We start from the raw sequence: 22,574 nt of genomic DNA, 5'->3' as shown, positions 1-22,574 counted from the left end.
TTAAGGTCGCAGAAATAATTTTATAAAATAATACAAGCCTACATTAAGCCTATACTCTTGGAATTTAACATACTGACATGTTGAGGTCACAAAAAAGTGATTACTTTATAGTTAAATCCAGATTTTCAGTTCTCCTTCAGTAAGAGTATTAGTGTTTAAGCCATTGAAACTCTGCAGACTTTTTTTTTTTACCTGTAAGGGTATTTAAAAGGCATATAAAAAAAAGTTATTTTCACAAGTAAGCCCATAAACTGAAGAAGTTAAAACATTGAGGCAAGAAGTGGTGGTCAAGGATTACCATCTTACTGAAGGCCAAGCACTTCAACAGGGTCGGGGACTGAAATTAAATTTTTGTTACGCACAAATCTTTAAAGCCAACTCTGAAAACACAAAAAGCAGTTGGTCTTGGTTATCCCTTATTTGCAATAGAAGTTTTTTCCACTCAATTTTTTGCCACTGACTTGGTAAAAGACCTGCACAAAGATGTCCACCACATGATACCAGCACTGACGCTGACACAGTTATGTTCTGGGTACAGTGCTGGCTCTTACAGGTTGCAGTCTAAATTACACAACATTTTCACCAATTGCACCTGCTGAAAGATTTTAGCCCGTCATTTTGGTGCCACAGTCAAGACAGCATGTTCGAGCATGCCTGCTATGAGCAACTTGAAGACAAATGTGCTTTACTGTTGTTTTTGTGGAAATATCATTATGTGTCTAGGATTTCAGCTGAAGTGTTTCCCAGCGTGTTCCTCAACTGATCAGACTGGTTCAGCAAGAGAGAGTGGGTCCACATAAGGAAGGCGACACAGAGAATTACTCATGGCATTGGGGGATTTAAATGAGTGAAAGGAGATGAAGAAACAAAAGCCTCACATTCACTACAGTCTGCTGGCCCATAGTGAGCAAAGCTGGGAGTGTCAGCAGCAACAAAACACAGAATTCTGGGAACCAGGCCAAAGACTAGTGAAAACTTCAGCAGGCCAGTAAGGACCTGTTAGGTTATTGAAAACTTTAGGTTTTTTTGGTCTTTTGAAGTGACATGGGTCTGTATGTCTTTCTCTTTCTATTCTCCTTTCTTCATTTCTGTTAAGCAGTCCCATCTTCCTTTTTAAAAGAGGAAGATGGGACTCAATATAAACCACATTTGAATTACAGGAAATCTCTCCAATAATTGCTAAACATCCAGGAAAACGTATAGCTATGCATCGTTTTAGCAGATTAATGTATATTAAACCCATTTGCCAGTTATAGCCAACCAGGACAGAGAAAGCACACTAAGAAAAAACACAGAATGTTTTCATAAGATATTCAAGATGGGACAGGCGAGAATATTGAATTACAACACAAATGAGATGTGACTACCAGGCTAACTAATTCAATGTTGTCTGAACTCTTTTAAAACCTACAGTAGCACTGAATTTTGGAGACTATTACAAAATCTGCCTGGCCTTAAAGAGGCCTATGATACAAAATAGGATACAAATTGAAAGATGACCCCATGTCTTGTAGTTAAATACCTATTTTTATTTTTATTTTTTTATTTTTCGCATTTAGCTGTTGCCTAGTCTTATGATGATTTACTATGTTTTGTCAATTGAAAATATCAGTATGCCTATGCCTCATGGACTATAAAGTCCTTTTCCCAGATGAGGCTTCTTCCTGATTCAACAGTCCTGACCAATCATATTTCAGCACTCACCCCTGCCTCCCGCCCTCACCTTTCCAAACCAGCCAATTGACGGAGGCTATCCTCGAGCAAAGGCTGGGCCATACAGGTAACTAAAAAAATAGAAAGGAGAGGAGAGGGGGAAAAAAAAAACTCCAGGGCTTGTTATGGAGTTCGTGTGAACGAAACACGGATTTCCACCCTTCTTTACCAGTTAAACCAGTATCTCTGGATAGAGCACACTCAAGTACTTCAACAGGTAGAGTCTCTGACCGCAAACTCTTCCGTGGCTCCTCTGAAAATAATCTCTCCCTCCGTTTTCTATCTACCGTTTACCTCAATTGAGTTTCCAGCCCTTTTGTTCGCTCTTCTTATCACTTGGAAAAAGGTGAACCCTCGTGTTATTTTTATTTTAATCTCTGCTTTAATTGTAGTTTTTACCCTTGTGGTCCCTGATGGCTTCGCACAGTGATACTCTGGTGGTGTTCTTTGGGGCAACAGCTGGTGCAAATGGGGGTAAACTGGGTTCGGATGAGAGGGAAATAATTCTCTTGGTGTGGCAAATTGTGGATCTACATGAGAAAAAGGTACGGACCTTTCTGACCTGTTCGTTGTACGGTGTCTTATGTAGCAACAGTGTTTGTGGCATAGTATCTACCCGTAGTAGAACAGTAGTGTGACATTTAAATCACCATGGTGTGCTCTCTGAAACCCTCTGTAGCCTGCTTTTTCTCTTGTGCTAGCTAACGCTACATCAACTCTCTGTCCACCTCACCTTAACAGGTGTGCGACCAAAATTTAACAAGCAGGTGAGGAGTGTAACTAAGGGAGATAAAACACCTTTTTGTTTTTGGTTTGGCATGTCAGCTTGTTAATAAAAACAACGCTTTATTGACAATTACTGGCTTTTTGCAACTATATTGTCAATTGTTTGTTTGACTTTTAATAAGAACTAATTTGCTGAATTATATAGCCGACTCTGTCATTAGTCATAGCCATTTATTTCCCGCTGCTTTGTACGCCATGAAATGCTAAATCCCTCCACAGGTGGGGAAGCTTCAGAGGTGTCTTGTCAAACCAGACACTTTGGAGCTGACAGATCAATGTAAAGAGGAGACAGGACTGACTCTGGACGAAGTCGCCAAAGCTGAGCCCCTGGACAAAGTTCTGCAACAGGTGAGTCTAAAAGGAATTTGAAAACAAGTCCATGTTCGGAAAAGGGCCTTAAATGTTGTCAGCTTTACACCACTTTTTAAATATCTCACTGGTGAAGCTGCATAATTTAGGAAAAAAAATCTACAGTGTTTGATTTGATATTACTTTATTGTCAGACATGGTCACAAATTCGTCTTGCATCAAAGCAGCTCCATTTGCAACATAAAAACAATACATTACAGACAAGATACAAACATCACTAACTATCCACTGGTGAACATAAGAGTCCGATCTTATTAAAACGTTGGACCCTGTATCTCCGGTTTGATGTGAAATTCTCTTTAACCACAAACTCTTCCTGAACCCTGTTTTCCTTGCTCATCTTTTCCTCATCATTCTCATTTGTCGCCAAATGTACCCCAAATTGTTGGTATACAAAGATGGTATGTTAAAGCGATTTGTAGCTTCAGCTGCAAGGCCAAATGGTGGCAATGCTTGGTAGATGTTTGAAGGGAACAATCAAATGGGTCAGATGCTTGTATTCTGAGTGCTAAAGTTTTTTTGCAACATGTATTGAATTTTAATTTAAATGAAACCTTGAACTGGTGAACTCTTACCTAAAAGAGAGAAAAAAAACAGCAACAGCTTTTAAAGCTCCTTTGTCATCGGTTGTGAAAAATTCAGAAGCTAATTAAAACCAAGCCAACTTTCCTCTGACAGTTTTTGCCCACAGCGAGATCAGATGCAGCAAGTCTGACTTGGTATTAAGCTGTACATTAATGTGAGTAGTGTCAAATTTCCCTGATGAACTTTTAAAAAGACGGTCTTCCACCTGGATGGGAGATGTCATTGGTCTATTCTTGACAGTTTAACTCTGCTGACAGTTTGCAGAAGCTCTGGGCGTAGGATAGGCAGAGCCAGAGGCATGTGGAGATAAGCAGGAGTCGCAGGTCTAGTCTTGTCCCGTCCTGATGCGTTCTGCAGACATCTGGAAGGCGGAATGTTTACCTGGGACCGCACCTCTCTTGTAGGCTGCAGGACAGGCGGGAGTGAGTGGGTGGGGGGGGGGGGGGGGGCGTTATGATTCTCATCAGCCAACCTGCAGTTGGTTACAGCACATCCTAATGACCAGGATGCGGATTTAGTTGCTGGTGCCTCCCTGTCAGGAGGTTTGTTTGTGCAGAAAGTTGTGATGCTGTCAAACAAGTTTTCCAACCAGCCTCCCAAGCGTGTTAGGTTGAAGTTGGTGCCCTTTTGTCTTACAGTTTTAACCTCTCATTATGATGATGAAGGTTGGTTTTGGTAATCATTTCCGCCTTCTGTGCTCCACTGAATTGTTTTTATATGGCACCCTAAATACAAAGCCTAAACTGCTTTACATGGGAACAAGCAGACAGAAAATATGGAAGGGAAGAGGGGGCGAGGGGTACAATAATTGACTAAACTTAGGAAAACTTGCAAAATACATCAGTAAAAAACAATAACATGTTATAAATCAATAAATAAGAATCAGTAAAAAGATAAACCAGGTGTCAAACGTCTGGGACACTTGAGGAATGTTACCAGAGAAGCATTTGAGGACTGTAGCGATAATTGAATGAAGATCTCTGATGTTTGGATGAGCAAAGTCATTAAAAGCTGCGCGGGGGTTTTGGTCTCAATGCTCGTCATTTGAGCCTCATACCTGCCCGGTAAGACTTCAGCTCTAGGGTAGGTTAGTTTGTGTGCTGAACCTTTAAATATTAACCCAAGCAATCAGTTAGTGCATTTCATACCTTTGTCTTGACGGTCACCTTCTCTCACTGTTTCAGACCTCTCAGTGTCCTCCCCAACAAATGAAAATAAGGGAATGCATATTTCTTGAGCTAGTTTAAAGTTTTGCTTAAAACTACAGTTTTGAAGCAGCTGCTTAAAATGGTCTAGCCGATGCCAAAGTATCCAATGATTGAGAGAAACCAGCAGTTGCCTCTCAGTAGTATAGTATTGATCTCTGTGGCCTGAGCCCCCGAGGACATTTGTTAGTTTTCTATGGTGAAAGATTCGTCGAGGTAAAGAAACCTTGAGAGATTAGCAATGCTGTGTAACACTTGGCCTTCTGTAATTTGCCAGCTAAACTTGAGTGTGGATGCACAGTTTGTAATATCGTGAGCTTCTGTTGCACATGTATGAGGATTAATGTGTGTGATTTTATGTGTTCTGTGAAACACTGTTACTCTGACTCGGGGATGGTTAAGCTTCTTGTTTTGCATAATGATTTAATCCTACACACCATAATCCACAATGACATTTGACAAGTGTGCATATCTGTAAACGAGCCAATTTCACATAGTCGAAGTGAGCATATGTTCAGTTCTATGTCTGTCTTTGTTCAAACACATGTTCTGCTTAATGTGCAATAAAAATACTACACCGCAAGGCGAGGTGACAGATATAAGATGAATTGAATGAAAAGTGAATGTGCAGAAAATATTGAATTTATTACTAGTTCCTTTAGTGTTTTAAAGTCAGCACATGGCAGGTAACAAAGTTAAAAAAAAAAATGTAGTATTTTAATACTGAAGAGAGTGAGTGGATAAAGCTCCTGTAGTTCACTGTAAATGACAGAGACCAGCACAACAAGTTGTTTACTGGATAAGTGTATCAAGATAATGATGCTGTATATGAATGCTAAATTACACGTTAGGGGACAAGTCAGAATATTTGATAGATGGTAACTACCGACAACACGATTGTACCTGAACATCTGTGTTTTTTGTCTGTTGTTTGTGTAGCTCTTTTATCACATTGTTGAGCCTGCGCGTCACACTTGCAGCACAGTCTAGATCCGGAAAGCGGCTGACGGATAGTTTCGATGTTGTTGCTGACTGCACTATTTAAGACTCAACATTGACAGCATGTCTCAGTCCGTAGATCTGCACACAATGTGAAACCTCACACACCTTGTCGTTGTTGTGAAACTGACACATTGCTTCTCTTATGGTAATTGTTTTTCAACTGTTTAAGACCACAGCCAGAAGTGCTGAATACAGGCTTTGGCACTGAACTTATTGATCTTTGCTGCTTACTCAGAACAGCATCTGTATTGTGACATGGTTAAGATCATGAGTCTCTTAAGAGTGAGTCACAAAAACCTGGAGTTGAACCATTTGGGGAAAAAAGCTGCATCAGGGCGATGCACACAAATCTGATGTGTTGGAACCCAAACCTGTGATGTTCAAGTTCTTGTAGCTTGTCAATATAGCCAACTTAGTGTGCTCGGTGTGTCTCAAGATCTCCAAGACTCAAATGTAAGGTGAATGCCTCCACACAGCATTGTGTGTTGTTTTATGTGTGCCTTTTTCAGAAATGACTGTGTAATACTGGAGTGTAGTGAAAGCAAATTTAAAGCAGAAACCACATTTTGCAAGTGTGGAAAAGTTTAATGTTTGATACAAATACGTGAAGAATACTATGACACTGTGGCTTGAAAAGTTTTTTCAGTTCTGATGTTGTAATAGGTAAACACACTCTGCAGTAGGAGAACAGCATCTTTTATACTCAGTCATGGTCTTCTCTTGTTAACTGTGGGAACTTCCTTTTTGGTTTCAGTTTTAGACTCGATTTGAGCTTAAATGCTCTACTTTTTACCTTATTATTCTCACATTCTTATCTACTTTCCTTTGTTTCGAAATTCATCTGACAATGTAAAAAACTTTTGAGAAACAGGGTTGAATAAAGGCTAGGGGTAAGGTTTTAAAAGCAGAAATCTGATTGTATTACCTAGATGTTTAAAATCCCTAACATTAAAAAAATAGTCAATTTCTCATATACACACTGATTACTAGAGAAAACCAGCAGCTTGTAATTGTAAACTCATTGATAGATCTCCTATCTTATTTTACTCTTGAATTCTTAATTATTTTCACAGATACATTTTGCATGAAGCACATATTTTTCTTTCTTGATCTCAGCTCATTTTAGTGTATACATCCTGGGTCTTGAGCCAGATGCTGTGGCAGCACTGTGTTTTTAGCATTAGCTGCCCTTAAACAGTTAGCACAGGGACTGTTCTGCCCCTGACACTCCCTGCTGCTCTTATCGTAGCTTGTTTCAGCCACCCTCACCTCTGCACACAAACAGTCCGATTACACTGGAGCGCAAACTCTGATAGGGTCATGTTCAAAGGCCACTTCCTCCCCCTCAATTGTGGAAATGCCTTCCAGAGGGTAGAGCGAGACGAAAAGTTTAACAGAGAAAAAATGAAACCTCCATAGTTTGTGTGTGTGAGGCCTAAAATAAGGAGAATCCGATGTATAATTATTGAGCTAAAACAAAGCTTCTGACTTCCATTGGTAAAATAATATTTTATATCACAATATAACTCAAAGTGAACATCCCCTTTTTACACCAGAGCCAATTGTGCCAGTAAAGGTCACTTAAGATGATTATTTGAATGTTATATTTGTTAATGTATAGTCTCTACAAGTAGGACAGCCGGATGCTTTTGTCGCCCTCTTTAGCATGAAGTTGCAAACAGTAGTAGAAAGAGGAACCTGAATCATGGTTAGTTGTGTCATTAGCAGTTCTTCAGTAGCTTGTTGTCTCTTACTATATACATTCAGTGTAAGATTTGTCTTCTATTTGTTGTTTGCTCAATTTAAATGGCCAGGGCTAGAGGAGAAAAGAGAGACATTTGCTTTTCTCAGTAAACACCTTCAATAATTAGCCCAAGGTGGAGCTGGATGCGTTCTGTTATCACTGTAAACATGAAACAGTGCAGTGTGACTATGCTTAAAATGTCCTGCTGATTGAATTGACACACACACTTTTGAATACCACAGTTCTGGATTGGTAGTGTTGGCACAGTAAAAGCTTCAGGTATTAAATAGGATTAGAGAAGGTACTTTTTTTAGTATTGCAAGCTTTAACACAAATACTACTCGATCTTAGAAAAAAAACAAAAAGTGCAGCAAAAACTACGGGTGACTTCCAGTATGAAAATGCACATTCAATGAAAAAGCTTTGGGTGTATTTGTTGTATTCAGGGACTTTAACTCATGTTTTGTTACAATATCAACTTAATGAGTGACTCTGATTTTAGGGCTTTCATACAAAATGTGCCTAAAGATTCTCGATAACACAAAATGTTAAATACAACCAGAGCTAAACTAAAACATGAGGGGCATAAAAATGATTGATAAGTTGACAAAAGATGTTTAGCATCATATTTAATAATAGATCTGGAATAGATAGAATATAGTATGAGGACAACCCCTGTTGAACATCTTGTATACTAAAAATATATTTTTGAGCCACTGTCTTCACAAGCAGTTTATTTTGTTTACCTTAACATGTTCGCCTTTTTAAGTAGGCGAAGCCAACACACTAACATTGATATCCACTTATTGATTAAACAAGACGCAATATTAATATGTATATACTGCCGTGCTTATACTTGTTTTCTTTGGTCTTGTGTATTTAAAATATATTCTGCTGCAAAGGATTTGTTTTTTCTTCCAAAAAGTCGATCAACAATATATCCAGATATTCTTATTTGACGCGACTTTCTGCATCTCACTTGCTCAATGTAAGACCAGCATATGTAAGTGCTGACTTCCTTTTCACCATTATGCAAAGCAAATGGCTGAGGTTTTTTTTATTTTTGACATCCAGCTCAAGTTTTCACAAGTTTTTTTTGACCTGTAAAACTACTGAAAGGTTTACAGAAAATGAGAGCTGAAGGGCTTAGTGGAAAGACTTGTAATGACTTAGACACAGTTTTACAGGAAGATTATTGTCTATAAAACAACATTTTAGTTTTAAAACAGTCAGTGTCAAATCAGTGATCTGTGAGCTCATTTGGGGTTCCAGGTTATCTCGAGCACGCTGAAAATAACAAGCTGTTTTTTCTCAGATTAATGACTCTGTTGGGTTTCTGTCCAGCCATCCCCAAATCATCTAAATCTAACCCTGAAGCATTTCTTCCCTCATCAGCAGCTGGTCGGTGTTGCCAAATAGCCGTGCTTTTCTATCTGACTGTTACGGAGCTTGCCTCAACACGCACCTCTATTACTTTCTCACTGTCTGAAGATCTGTCATATATAGCCAGTGGCCATGTGAACCTTCTCAGACACTGCGTTTAAGGTGGTCTCACACCCTGATGGTATTTTTGCTATCACAGTAATGACTTTAAGGGTTCAGGGAGGAAGACACAAAACCAACAGAATATTTTCTAATGTGGCTAAAGACAGAAGAAAATAGTCTGAGTTTTGTACGTGAACATTTAGCAACAGATGAAAGCAAGCGCTCAACAGAGAAGTTTCAAGACCTCAAAATGATGTAAATGTAATCTGTTTGACCTCTGCTCTTTTTATAGCCCCTGCTTTCTCTCCAAATACCCTATTGAAGAATCTTGTGTGGCCTAAATAGACTACTAGATGTGTTGTCCAATGGCAGTTAGATGGATGGAGAGACGGGTTTGAGATGTAAAATCTTGCTGAGGGTTAAAATGTAAAACAGGGAGAAGAGCTTTCCCTCAGAAGTTTGATATACATATGAGAAGTAAGAGTTCATTAATTTCAGAAGTTTATTTACATTCACATTATTTGGTCCAAAGCAGTTCTCACCAAGAATCAACAACTTCCACTTGTTTTGATTTGCCTCTCTGTGTTGTTGCCTTGATCTTAGTATGTGCTCCACACACTGATTGTCTGACCACTTGGTAGATCTAGCTGGTGCAAAAAGGTGAAAGAGAATTTGACTTGATTTCATCAGAGGACTTGAACTGGGTGTCCATGCAGCACTGAGTGCCCAAGATGTTGGTTTATGAAGTTTTGTCGTTGTTGTTGTTGTTGTTACAAATTTCCAGCAGTCTACATTTGAGTTATTGACCTACCATAACTGACTTGAACATCGCTTAAATTAAAATCATGACCTCAGATGTCATTAGCCTCACTGTGTTGATACTGAAGGGATGGACTCTGTTGCCAATAACACATTGACACAACAAAATGAATGGGCTCATTTAATGTGGTGGTTATAAATAAACATGCACACATGTGGGAGTTGCTGTTATTTAGGATTGGGTGATGTGGCCAGCGTCAGCGTTAACGTCGAGATGAGACGGGCAGGTTGGACTCGTATGGGTTGTTTTTCCTCTCCTCTGGCTGGGAGTGTTGGTCACGCTGTGAGAAAAGTGTGATCCTGGTGATTAGGGGTGTGATCATTCCTCTCCTTTTGTCTGCCTCATTCGCCACTAAGCAAACACAAAAACCTGTTTTACAAGCCTTGTTCCTCATGAGAAACAAACACAAACAGTCAAATGTCAAACATGACACCACCTTCACTTTTGTTGCACATGAGTCTGATTGTTTTCTTAACTTATACGTAGGTCATGGTTTTTGTACGGTAGACACTTGAACAATAATAACCAGGTTTATTATAAAAATGAATAGTTGTTTTTTTCTGGAAGTTACATATTGTATAATACAAGCATTTGATCTGTAGAAATTCTGACATATTCTTCTAATAAAATGAATGTTTCATCTTTTGCCCTTCCCCTCTGTTTCTCTGTGCAGTTCCAGCAGTCGGTGTCATCAGAACTGAAAACTCTGGGCAGAAGCTCTTACACACTTTGCGTCGACAGCCCCCTGATCGTCCGACAGGCCCTCCACCCAGAAGCCTCCAAAAAAGTAATAGTTTTTTTTCCACTGTCTGAAGAGAGAAACTGTAAAAAAATAAAAACATTCCTATAACTGGTGTTGTGAAAATATGAAATATAAGCCCTTGATTAAAAAGAAAATAGAAGTTTGAATATAGAATAACAATAATCCTATTTCTCGTACTTTGTTCATAGCTTAAATTACATACTATCTAATAAACAACATTTTAGCCTTGAGGGTTTAGAATTCATGATAGTATTGAAATGTGTTAAATATAAGCTTTTTCCCCTCATGATGTGGGCATTGAGGTCAAGAGGTCAGGACTTTATGATGGATGTTTTCCTCCTTTGTTTGTCCCGGGTTGTAACACGGGATGATGTCGGCATGAACAAATCTTTTCGTCTGCATCTTCTCTGTTTCATCTTTTTGATCGTTTGCTTCCTGCTGTATCCAATTTCCATGTAAGGTCGCCATACTGTGGAAACTAAATTCTTTGTGTTGTTCCTTCTTTCTTCACAGAATCTTGTCCTTCCTGAATGTTTCCTTTCATTTGTGGACGTGAGGAAGGAGTTTCACAAATGCTGCCCCAACGCTGGCCCTGTGGCCAAGCACACACCCGCCTCCATGTTGGAATGTATCTTTTACTTGCTTGTGTACTAATGTTGAATGTATAATCAAAATGTAATTTCTAATGAATGTATAAACTCTCCTTTCATAGTTCAGGTTAACTTATTATTTCCTTAACAGGAAAACTAACCCTAGCAGCGTTCACATTGCCAAGTCTTACACATTACAGTGTGAGGCAGCATAAAAAGGTCTTTATCCTTAACTGTTTGTGCAGTTGTGGGTCTCCCTGCTGTATCAGAGGAGATGTTTGGGGTGAGGGAGGTGAGAAGCATGGTGCAGCTGACACTTCGCATCCTGGCTGATCCTTACAGTAAGTAACAGTCGCTAACAGATATTAGATTCTCTATTTTGTTTATTGTCAAGTAGATGCATACTGATACTCATAGAACTAAAATACATACCCGTGCAGAGAAAGCAGAAAATACCATGTCAATATAAAGAACATGTGGTGAATGTGGCGTTCACAGCTAGTAATTACTGTGTATCAGCCTTCTCTGGCTTAACTTTCTATAATCAGCATGGTGACTGTAAAACAAAAAAAACAACCTCTCGCAGGTTTTTTATATTAAAGGTGTGGTAGCTTTTAGAACCCTAAACAATGTCTCTGATTATATAATTTTTACTTAAAAAGCCAAAATAACTTCAATCAGGCATTTTTCATTGTTAGCAGATCATTGAAATGTGTTTTAAAGCAACAAACAGTCTTCTCATCATTACTTGATTTTCTGTCATTGGTTTATGAAAGATGACTCCAGATATGTTAAAGCACAAATAAGTCAAACCTTGATTTAATGTCTTCGAGCTGTGGCACTTGTCTCTAACTTTATCCTCTTAATAACAGGCAAGTATGTATTTGCATGTGATCGGTAACAGGAATGCAGAGTGCTGAAAACGCATGCTGCTTGGCAGGGTGAACCTGTTTACTACAGAATACTGAAAACATTGTTTTGAAACTTGAATGTATATCCTCCTTTGTTTCTCTTTAGATCACAAGTTCTCCTGTGTTGAAACCGTGAAGTACAAGTTTGATTCTGGCACGTGGTATGTATGAACTTTTCAATAAATGTACATGTGTGTATGTGTCGATGCCACACCTGTGAGCCAGCAGTGTTGTTCACAGACTGAAATCCCCCTCCAGACATCTTCAGACCTCAGACCTTTAGCATTGATTACAGCAACAAGGAAGCCAGCAAGTAAAGCATGTTATTTAAGCTGTCCAACTTTGCCATCAAGTGCTTACCTGGGTTATCTTGTAGCAGAGCCTCAGATCCTGCAGTCAAAAGCCTGTCACCTTGACAACCCCCTGACATTTAATCATGGTAGTGTGTTACTGTGTTGAGCACTTACTGTGAGTGGCCTCTGTGTCTGCTGGCTGTGGACAATTTGTTCAATGAGAACAAGGTGTTGGGGGGTGGGTTTTTTTTTTCTTCTAAAAGCTGTAATCACCTGCGGAAATTGTTTTTGTAATCTGTATGATCTTCCTTTGTAAATAAGCTCATAATGTCTGTCTTGTTTTTTTGTTTTCCCTGATCAGCAGTAAGACTGAGCCGGTGGACAGTGAGACGGTCATTAGAGCTCGAGGGCTGCCATGGCAGTCATCAGACCAAGACATTGCTCGCTTCTTTAAAGGCCTCAGTATTGCAAAGTATGTTTAACTAGATAAGCTGTCAAAAGCCCCTTTATACTATAAATACTTTCAACATAGGCTATTTGAAGCAATTGTGGCTATTTCCCCCTTTTCTTAAATTATAATGGATATGAACTTGCACTTTGACCTCAGCTACTACAGCTAGCCTGGCTCAGTATACTAATAGATGTATCTGTGCTCCTGTTTTTCAGAGGCGGCGTGGCCCTGTGTCTCAATGCTCAGGGCAGGAGAAACGGCGAGGCTTTAGTTCGTTTCATCAACTCTGAACACAGGGACCTGGCCCTGGAGCGCCACAAGCACCACATGGGGAGCCGCTACATCGAGGTTAGGCAGCATTAATCTCTCGTTCAGGCGTACAGTTTTACTCTATGTTGTGTGTTTAAATATATATGCTTAGCTGAAAATGAATCTCCCCTTTAAGATCTAAAAGATGCATGTTTAAGTCTAGTGAGAAGAGGAAGAGGAAGAAATCAAGATACATTGCAATAAATTCCCTCAGAACTGTTCCTGCTGGTTTTGTTTGGTTTATCGGACTGAAGATCTATCACTTGTCAGTTTGAAGAAATGAAATCAACACTTCATGAATCATGTTGTTGTTTTGGCTAAATCCATTCCCCCTTGTCTACAGGTCTACAAGGCTACAGGAGAGGAATTCCTCAAGATCGCTGGAGGTCAGATTTCAGATTTTGTTTCTCTCCCCTCTCTTCTCACCACGTTTGTCTGCTTCCCGTGGTGAAAGGCTTTCTGTTAGTTAGGGTAGACTTCTATTACATGGATTTCCCGCATCTCTGAGGAAAAACAAGACTCTTCCACATCTGTAAAAGAGCAGCTCTTTAGTGACTGTAAAAGAAGAGCTCTCATTTGCTCTCCGGGTCTCTCTCCTGTTACCTGTTTCTCTACCTCATCACACTGACTCTCCAGCAGCTTATCTTGGGCTAATAAAAGACGCTTTGTGAGGAACTTCCCCCACTGCTCCCATCCCTTTCCTCACCCCTAGTTCCCCAGCGTAAACCATCAGAGGCCAATAGGAGAGACATTTCCCTCTCAGCTAACAGCCGCTCACCTGTTCAGTTCTAGCCTGGGGCTGTACTCCCCCCGGGGAGAGGAGGCTGACGGTCAGTGAAAGGAGCAGCTCAGGGCTGGTACAAAGGGGGTGTGAAGAGACAAAGGCAGGGCCCGAGGCCTCCGGACCACAGAGCAGCAGCCCGCAGTCACACAGGACAGAGATAGCAGACAAAGACGCACAGTCACTCGCAGCAGATAACTTACAGTGGCTGCCGGTCTGACTGTGGACTTTACTCATGCATGACGATTGGTACAGGTTGACAGCACATTGGACTTTAAGCAAATTGTTTAGGCAGACACTAGCTGCTTTATCAATCAAAGTGAAAGAAGTTCAGAGTAAGCTTGTGAAGAATCAGGAATTGTCGTATCTGTAACTGTTTGATTTGAGGACTTTTGTAACCTTTTACCATCTAAGGGAACTGGGCCATTAATTACTCTTCTGAAATACTGGATATTTCTGACTCGAGAGTGAAACATTTTTATTTTACTTGAGTTTTTATATAAAAACAGTGACAACTTTAATAACCCTGTTTATTCCTCTTTCCTTTTGGTTGGTCAAGGTCAAATACAAACAGGTCATGTTAATGCGCTGCATCAGTCTGCTCTCATAACTCTCTATATAGCTAATAGCTAATAAAACATTTAACAGCAGTTGGTTTAACAGCTCGAAACCAGATGGGCTTATTTCTAGACTGAAGTGTTAACTGAGATACGATGAGAAAATGTGTCTTTATAACCCTTATTTGTAAAGTCATTGAAGTTGAAGCTGTAGCAGAGTCAAGAGGAACATGATATTAATAAAAGGAAATCAACTGGAAGGACAAGCAGGTTGTTGTTCGTGGGAACTGGCAAATTGAACTGGAATAGTGACATCATCTCTGCCTCTGCACACGTCAACTTGCAAAGCCACTGGAACACTTTTTGGTCACTACTAGCCTGACTTCTGCTTTTGTTTCTGCTGCTTTGCTGCCTTACACTTATTCTCACCCTTCTGTTTAAAATGTGATTCTTTACTGTTTTCTAAGTAAATCAGAAATCACAATTTAAAGGTTCATTACATAAAGAAATGTTTGCTGTACATGAAACAAGAACAAATACAACAAATAGGATGCAAAATACATGATTAAAATAGATGACTTTGGAGATTATTTAAATAGAAAAGAATGTGTCCTCTGCAAATCTTGACTTGAGGATCACTGAGATCGCTTTTTTTTATTTGCCAGGTGTGGGATTTGCTGTATCAGCAAACCAAGTTACTTGTGAGATTGTGCGAGGGATGCTATGAATCTTGGGAAAGCATAACAGTGATGACAAAGTCACTACTTTGTTCCAAATATCACAGGAACTTTTGGATAGGATACCATGTATTGCATCTGAAGGAAGAATTCCTTATAGGATTCCCTACATTTTTAGGGCTACAACCAGGTCAAAGTTTTCTAATGCTGTTTGTCAACTTCTGTGAGATGGATCGGCACAAAGATTTATTCAAGTGCAGACACAGGAAGGTTTCTTATCAACTGTCTGAAGTAAGTACAGCACATTTTAAGAGTAGATTCATGTTGCAAGGAAGAAAAATGTAATAATCCTATGATTTACCATCTAATGGTAGAAATGTTTTAGTATTGTGATTGTTACAATACCTCGGTTAACGACCAAATGCGTGGGTTTGCTCACTGCACTGCTGATCTTAGGTGTAGCCTCAAAAAGCTGCTAGCATTGCTGTAGTCTCATAGATCATTGATATGACAATATAAAATCAGATGCATCCTGATAGGGGATAGTGGATCTTCTACTGCTTTGAAAGCTCAGTTAAACTGATTCAAGTATAAACCATGTTCAGGAACAAAACAAAGAGTGTCTCAGAGGTACTGTTCCAGGTATTTAATCAATGCTGTCTTCTGACACCAGGTACGTCTAATGAGGTGGCCCAGTTCCTGTCCAAAGAGAACCAGGTGATTATCCGCATGCGGGGGTTGCCGTTTACCGCCACGCCTCAGGAAGTGCTGTCATTCCTCGGTCCGGAGAGCCCAGTTACAGACGGTACAGAGGGTCTGCTGTTTGTCAAGTACCCGGATGGGCGGCCCACCGGCGACGCGTTTGTCCTTTTCTCCTGTGAAGAGTACGCCCAGAACGCCCTGAAGAAGCACAAGCAGATCCTCGGGAAGCGGTATATCGAGTTGTTCAGGAGCACTGCTGCTGAGGTGCAACAGGTACATTCTTTTAAGTAGTGTGAGCTGGAGAAATCTTTGAGTAATGTAATGATATAAAAACACATCATGTAAGATTTCCTACAGTTATACTGGAAACATGTGGTTTCAGGGTATTTTTGTAGTGGTTAGACTTTTTTTATGTAGAGGAATTAATTCAACACATGGTTGTACACGATTGTTGCTTTATAAATATATTGTGTAATACAGAAAATACCTTTGAAAAACATTACCAAGAGGGGAAGTTGTGGTTTTGAATGAAAACAAGAGCATTGCGTGTCTCAAGGAGAAAACCAGAGTACTATGTTATCATGACATATACAGTATTTAAAAAATCTAAGATTTTAATTTTTCCACCCATATAGGTTTTGATTCTTTTTCATCAACAATAATAAACAAAACACACGTTAGTCACTTCTCCTGGTTGTGTTTGACATAGAGCAGAGAGAAAACAGGATGTCTCACCCTAAGTGTGTGATGAAATCAGAACGTTGGTGAAGTTTGCACAACGGAAGATTACATGTATAATACTGCCCAGTTTGGATGTGGTCTATGTGTTATGAAACCATCCTCCTTCTAAAGTATTCATGTGTTTGTGTCTCAGCCCATGGAATGGCAGATCATGTCGTCATGTTTTTTTTCTGTGTTTTCCAGGTGCTGAACCGCTACATGTCCGCACCTCTGATCTCCACACTGCCCCCCTCACCCATCGTTCCTGTCCCGGTCCTTGCCACGCCTCCATTCCTTCCAGCAGCCAGCAACACTAGAGACTGTGTACGCCTCCGTGGCCTGCCGTACACCGCCGGCATCGAAGACATCCTGGAGTTTATGGGAGAGCACACAGTGGACATCAAACCTCATGGAGTCCACATGGTCCTCAACCAACAGGTCAGACTGCAGGGGGCTCAGTGACAAACATACCTAGAAGACTTCATCCCTTAAAAGTGTAAAATGCCATCATGATTCATGTTATTGAACATGAACACAAGTAGCCAGTTCCGAATCAAATCTCAGTTAGATCAGTCATGTAACTTGTGTAGTAAAAATCCCAACTTCAACTCAATGATATCTCTGTTTGTTTCTTCTTTTCTTCCCTCTGCAGGGCCGACCGTCGGGTGACGCTTTTATTCAAATGAAGTCATCGGAGAAGGCGTTTATGGTTGCCCAGAAGTGCCATAAAAAGACCATGAAAGACCGCTATGTGGAGGTGTTTCAGTGCTCCACAGAAGAGATGAGCATCGTGCTGATGGGAGGAACCCTGAACCGCAGCGGCCTCTCCCCCCCGCCCTGCAAACTACCCTGTGAGTCAACTTCACTGGATGGTTCATTGGGGCCTTCTCTCCTTTTGTCTTAATTATTATTATTTAATTAAATAATGTTTAAGTATTTCCTGAGTTTCATATGCTTTACAGGCTGCTGGTATTCATTTAGTAACAAAGAAAAAAGGACCTGTATCAAAAAGTAAAGTTCAGACTGGACTGGCTGCAGCTCGAACTGTGTACTTTGCTCTGTTGTGGCTCATATCTGCTTTTGGTGTTGACGATAAGATTAGAATGGGCTGCACTAGAGCCATAGATGTCATTACAGTTAGAGTTTTACTGTGTAATTGTGTTGTCATTTATTAACAAATCATTTTATTTTTCATTTTCATGAAATAGTGTTTTGGTCTTGCTTTTTTTTTACTTCTTGCTTACTTTTTTTCTAAAGAGTCAAGGTCATTTCTTTGTATCGATTCACTGACCAGTCTCTCTATTGAAGGCATTAAAACCCCAAAAATAATTATTAAAAACTAACAGTGGAAACACTCTCACAAGGTCAGCAGTGTTGTGTGTCACTGTGCTGGCGCTAAAGGACACCACGGCTGCCCACACCCTCACACTGATAACGGCTGTTTATATGTAAATACAACCACACTTTCATTTGTATGTGTGTGTTTCTATTGTAAGTATGACAGCCTGAAGGACACAGTGAGCTTGGTGCACAGAAAGTGTTTTTTTGTGATTCTGATGTTCTTAAAGTGTGTCAGCTCTTGCTGTCATGGTTTTTTAGGTTTGCCTGACAGAGTCTTTGCATGTGTCAGACATTTTAACCATATCATCAAAACCTTTAATTTGCAAGTGAAATACAAGATGAATGTAATCGCAGTGAATAACACAGAGACATGTAGAGATATCAGTATCAGTATTTAATTTTAACTCCATAAGAGTCACACTGTGTCCCTCAATCTCCCTCAAAGACACAAGTTGTGTTTGTACAGTATGGATAAATGTAAGCGCTCAAACATGTTCTTTAATTGTTGATTTGTTTACTATTTTGTTGTTTGTTGTTAAATCAGTAGATAGTGTGTGCTGTTAACCATCTGCAAACTTGCAGGATTGTTGTGTCGACTCTCGAAGGATACATTTCAGTTCTGTACAAGTGAACAACCCATCACAGTGTTTATGTTTTTGTCTTGTGTTGTTCCGTAGGTCTGTCTCCCCCCACAGCCTACGCTGCCTTCCCTACCCCGCCTGGTATGCTCTCTGAGGCCGCCCTCTACCAATCCCCCCTGCTGGCTGCTCCCAGACCTGCTCAGACAGCACACAACCCGGCTCACACACTGGCCTACTACCCTCACCCTCACCCTCACCCTCATCCTCACCCTCACCAACCACACCTGTACATGAACATGAACATGAACTACACAGCTTACTACCCTAGGTAAGTTCATTTTGAGCTAGAGCTAACTGCTAGGACAGAACACAAGTATCACACATCTCATTTCTTGCCTTATTTTCTTCTTTCTCCAGCCCTCCAGTCTCTCCCTCTACAGTTAGCTACTTTGCAGCTCCTCCTGGAGCAATGGCAGCAGTGGCAGCCCAACCCCACCACGCAGCAGCCGCAGCTTCTTCGGTTCTGCCTCAGCCCGGGGCCCTGGTCAGGATGCAGGGTCTACCCTACAACGCTGGAGTCAAAGACATTCTCAGCTTCTTCCAGGGATACCAGGTCAGAAATGTAATGAAGAAATAGGCCTGTTTACACCTGGTATTAACATGCAACCTTGGTGATCGTTCACAAGTGGACAGCCTTATGTACAAGTGTAAATTCACTAAAACACATTAAGATACCATCTTGTTTTCTGGGACACATTTTTCCACATTTGTGAAGCAGCGTGTATGCGATTGTGTTTTGGGCCAGATCAAAGGATCCCCTACTTTCTATGAAGGGCATTAATAAGACCTGATATGACATTTACTGTTCTTTGATGTAATAAGTCTCTGCCCTGTCGCATACATCTTTTTTTTTTTTTCATGTTTTCATGTTACTCTAAAAATGTGCGAACATAGTATACGCATTAAAATGGGTTGGCTTGAAACATGGAACGTATCACACCTGTTGATTCAGTAAGATTCAGTGTATTTTATTTTTCTATAAGGAATGATCACTTTCTGGTAGGAGGGAAACGTGCAAGAAAGAACGTGTGCAGATGCACTAGCCTGATTCGACCCAAGAGCAGTTCATCACGGAGTATGTTTATGGAGCCCAAAGCAGACCTGCATCGACACATTTTATTTACTCCGTTTTCCAGTGATATCAGGTCACTTCTGGTTGTTTTCGTGATTTTGCTGACATCTCATATCCACAGAGTTGCAAAAGCACAAAACAAACATTGAAATAAGTTAAGCAGGATGAACACGGGCAGTGTGTGTTGATATATGCTGTAGAGTGGGAGCTCTTTATACACTCCACATGTCAAAGTGAGGAGCTGTCTGACCTCTCAGCCCTACAGCTACTTAAGATTTACCACCACTGCTTGTTATTGCAAAATCACACCACTGTAGTGTCTCATTAGGGGACATGTGTGTACTTGTTCTCTCCCCTATTTTTTGGCTGGCAGTCTAAATGAGGTGGAGTCTTCTGAGGGAGGTATAAACCTGATGGTTTGGTAAGGCGGAGAGGGGGTGGGGTTTTAAGTGGAGGGGTCAAGCTGCTGTTGTGGGGTCGATCTTGGTTCTGATTACTCTAAACCTATATCTGTACAACCATGTGCTTTAAAAGTGTGTTTTTGTGTGTTTGCCAGCATCAAATTCATAACAAGTAAGAGCAGTTTGACATACTTGTGTGTTTGAAAGAGAGAGAGTAAAGCTGACTCCTTTAAGGCCACCTGAAGCTGAACTACACTAATTGTACCCTGAAATGTTTGGCTGTGGGTTTCTGTTGGAGAGAGGGAGTGTGTGTGTTTTCCTTGCTACAGTAGCATCTCTCACACTTTCCCTGGGTGAAAAAAAAAAAATCAGTTCACACATTTGGTGTCTGTAACAACACAGTCCCATTCTTATTTTTATTTTTTAAAGATTTATTTAGCTTGGTTTTTTTTGCCCTTTATTGTAGAGATAGGACAATGGGTACAGTTGGAAATCAGGGACAGAGCGAGTGGGGAATGACACATGGAAAAGGAGCCCCCGGTCGGACCCAAACCCGGGGCTCCCATCCAAAGGACCAAAGCCTCCGCACATGGGGTGCATCCCCAACCACTTGGCAACCAGCGCCCAAACTCAGTCTCATTCTTGATATAATGTGTTGTTCACATGAAGCCTGTTTAGCGTGTGCGTGTGTGTGTGTTCATATGTGCATTTTTTTGACTGTTCATACATTTGTATCTGTTGTGTATCTAACTCTTAATATGTGACACAATGTGGAGGCCTCCCACCCTGACTGTGCGTTCATTATTATGCTGTCTGTAGTATGCGCCTGACGAGTACAGCGGCATGGTTCAGATGAGCGAACAGGCCAGGAGTCTGATTCAGCCCAAAGAATGGCTCTGTCTTTAGTGGCTCCCACACAGGTAAGAAGAGGCTGCAGAACAGTGGAGAACAGGGTGGACAGAGACGGCATTTTCTACACATTAATAACTTATCTGAATTACTAACTTATATTTAAGGCTAATGCCAATATGCATGAGTGAACCTGTACCAAACTACCCAGAAAACACCAAGTAGGTCATATGATGGTACACACATTAATGTACAGTTGAATATTATTTTAAGGAAAGGAGCTTTTTCAAAAGTCAGACTTTAGACTTTAAAAACATTTATAAAACATTACCATATAAATGTAGAGGCTGCATGCCCGTCTTTGAAAATGTTAATTTATCCAGAAGTGAAACAACACAGTTGAAGACTGTACTTAAACCTGAACATCTAAACCCATGGTTAACATCCATATAAGCGAGACCACTAACTCAAATCACATCTCAAAGTGTCCAGTTTAGCGGGGAAAAAAAGGCCATAAATACACAAGTTAATTTTTGCTGTTGTAATGTGCAACTCTTGCAGTAACTTTAAATGTCACACCTTATTCTGCCACCTCTAAATAACTTGTGGGACATAAAATGGAAAAAAAAAAGATTCCAGTGAAGAAAAGTTTCTTTAGCATTTGAACAAATCCCCATAATGCACTTTTTCCTCATTATGCAGTTGATAGATTATACTTTTATAAACATATCTTAATAGAAATGCCCAATCTTGCCATCATGGTTCTGAGCTTTTAATCCGGCATGTTGGCTCGCTTTCTCAAACACATCTGCGTCTTATCTGCTGTCTCACCTGAAGGCCTGTTAGGAGTGCTGGACTTCTGACACACTCGCTTTGACATATGTTCTCAATATATCAACATTCCTAATGAAAGCATTCACTCAAAAGGCCAAGCACTACTCACTGATCTGCACAGAATAACATCAAGTAGCTTCATGTTGACTCTGTTATTATAAGTGAATCATTCAGGATATCGATCATCTAAAAACTGTAGCATCAGTCTTCAGCACTCCTATTTCAAGTCCTGTCACTTAGGACCTACTTTAATACTTTGATCTTTCCAAGTTAACGCTTCTCTGCTTTCATTACCCCACCTCTCTCCTGCTCTGACATGTAATCCTCTAACATGTAGACTTAATGGTTTGTACTGCTTTGTATGCAAATGGGGTCAGGGGTATTTCATAAATGTAGGTCTTCCGAAAACTCATTGTTATGCATCAAACTTGATCTTGATGCATGATGTGAAAGCATGTAAACTAACAGATAATCAATGAGCGTCGACAAAACTCTTCTCGTGGCTTTCAGGTCCTCTGGGAACAGCATGTGCTCTGCTTCTTTTTTTTTGCTCTCTTAGCTCTGCCCATTTATCTCTTTTCTTTTTTTCTACCTAACTGGACCGGTTTGATGAGTCTTCTTTTCCAGGGATTGTTGATCCTATGCATGGTGTACTCGCCCTGGTGTTTAAAGTGCAGCTCCATCAGATAACACTGTTAGTCTCATGTGTTTCATTCTTCTCTTTTGTTTTGTCCTTCAGCTGCAGCCAGACGCTGTTCTCATCTTGTACAACTTCAGTGGGCAGTGCAGCGGTGAGGCCTTGATCACCTTCCCTAGTGAGGAGATAGCAAGGCAAGCTGTAGCAGAGCGCTCCAACCATCCCTTCTACGGCCAGCAGGTCCACCTGATCTTCTGTAACTGACCAAGAGCCCTTCATCTGTCTTCTCCTCCCTCACTTTTACCTCCTGTTGCAGCAGCCATTTATCCGTACAGT

General features: G+C 40.5%; 1 protein-coding gene and 1 long non-coding RNA gene across 3 annotated transcripts; one reads left to right on the top strand and one right to left on the bottom strand.

Moving 5' to 3' along the window:
* The first annotated feature begins 1,787 nt into the window (after nt 1-1,787).
* Nucleotides 1,788-22,574, top strand: esrp2 (epithelial splicing regulatory protein 2). 2 transcript variants are annotated; one of them, XM_020639798.3, is made up of 17 exons: nt 1,788-1,930; nt 2,106-2,258; nt 2,719-2,847; nt 10,383-10,496; nt 10,986-11,100; nt 11,308-11,403; nt 12,080-12,134; nt 12,628-12,738; nt 12,933-13,065; nt 13,370-13,412; nt 15,715-16,016; nt 16,668-16,901; nt 17,116-17,314; nt 18,482-18,713; nt 18,803-18,998; nt 20,738-20,838; nt 22,341-22,574. In XM_020639798.3, the coding sequence occupies exons 2-16, from the start codon at nt 2,127-2,129 to the stop codon at nt 20,822-20,824; spliced, it is 2,178 nt and encodes a 725-aa protein (XP_020495454.1). In that variant the 5' UTR covers nt 1,788-1,930; nt 2,106-2,126; the 3' UTR covers nt 20,825-20,838; nt 22,341-22,574. The 2 variants fall into 2 exon arrangements, with proteins under 2 accessions (XP_020495454.1, XP_029135052.1); XM_029279219.2 differs by having other exon boundaries at nt 1,920-2,258; nt 12,631-12,738.
* Nucleotides 9,475-14,074, bottom strand: LOC114920790 (uncharacterized). Its single transcript, XR_003809096.2, has 3 exons — nt 13,805-14,074; nt 12,188-12,250; nt 9,475-10,531 (listed from the first exon to the last, which is right to left on the bottom strand). It is a non-coding gene; the product is annotated as an uncharacterized lncRNA (long non-coding RNA).

The sequence above is a fragment of the Labrus bergylta genome, chromosome 3 (genome assembly GCF_963930695.1).
Source record: "Labrus bergylta chromosome 3, fLabBer1.1, whole genome shotgun sequence".
Lineage (NCBI taxonomy): Eukaryota > Metazoa > Chordata > Actinopteri > Labriformes > Labridae > Labrus > Labrus bergylta.
The sequence above is the reverse complement of the archived record's forward strand: the minus strand, read 5'-3'. Positions and strand labels throughout refer to the sequence as shown.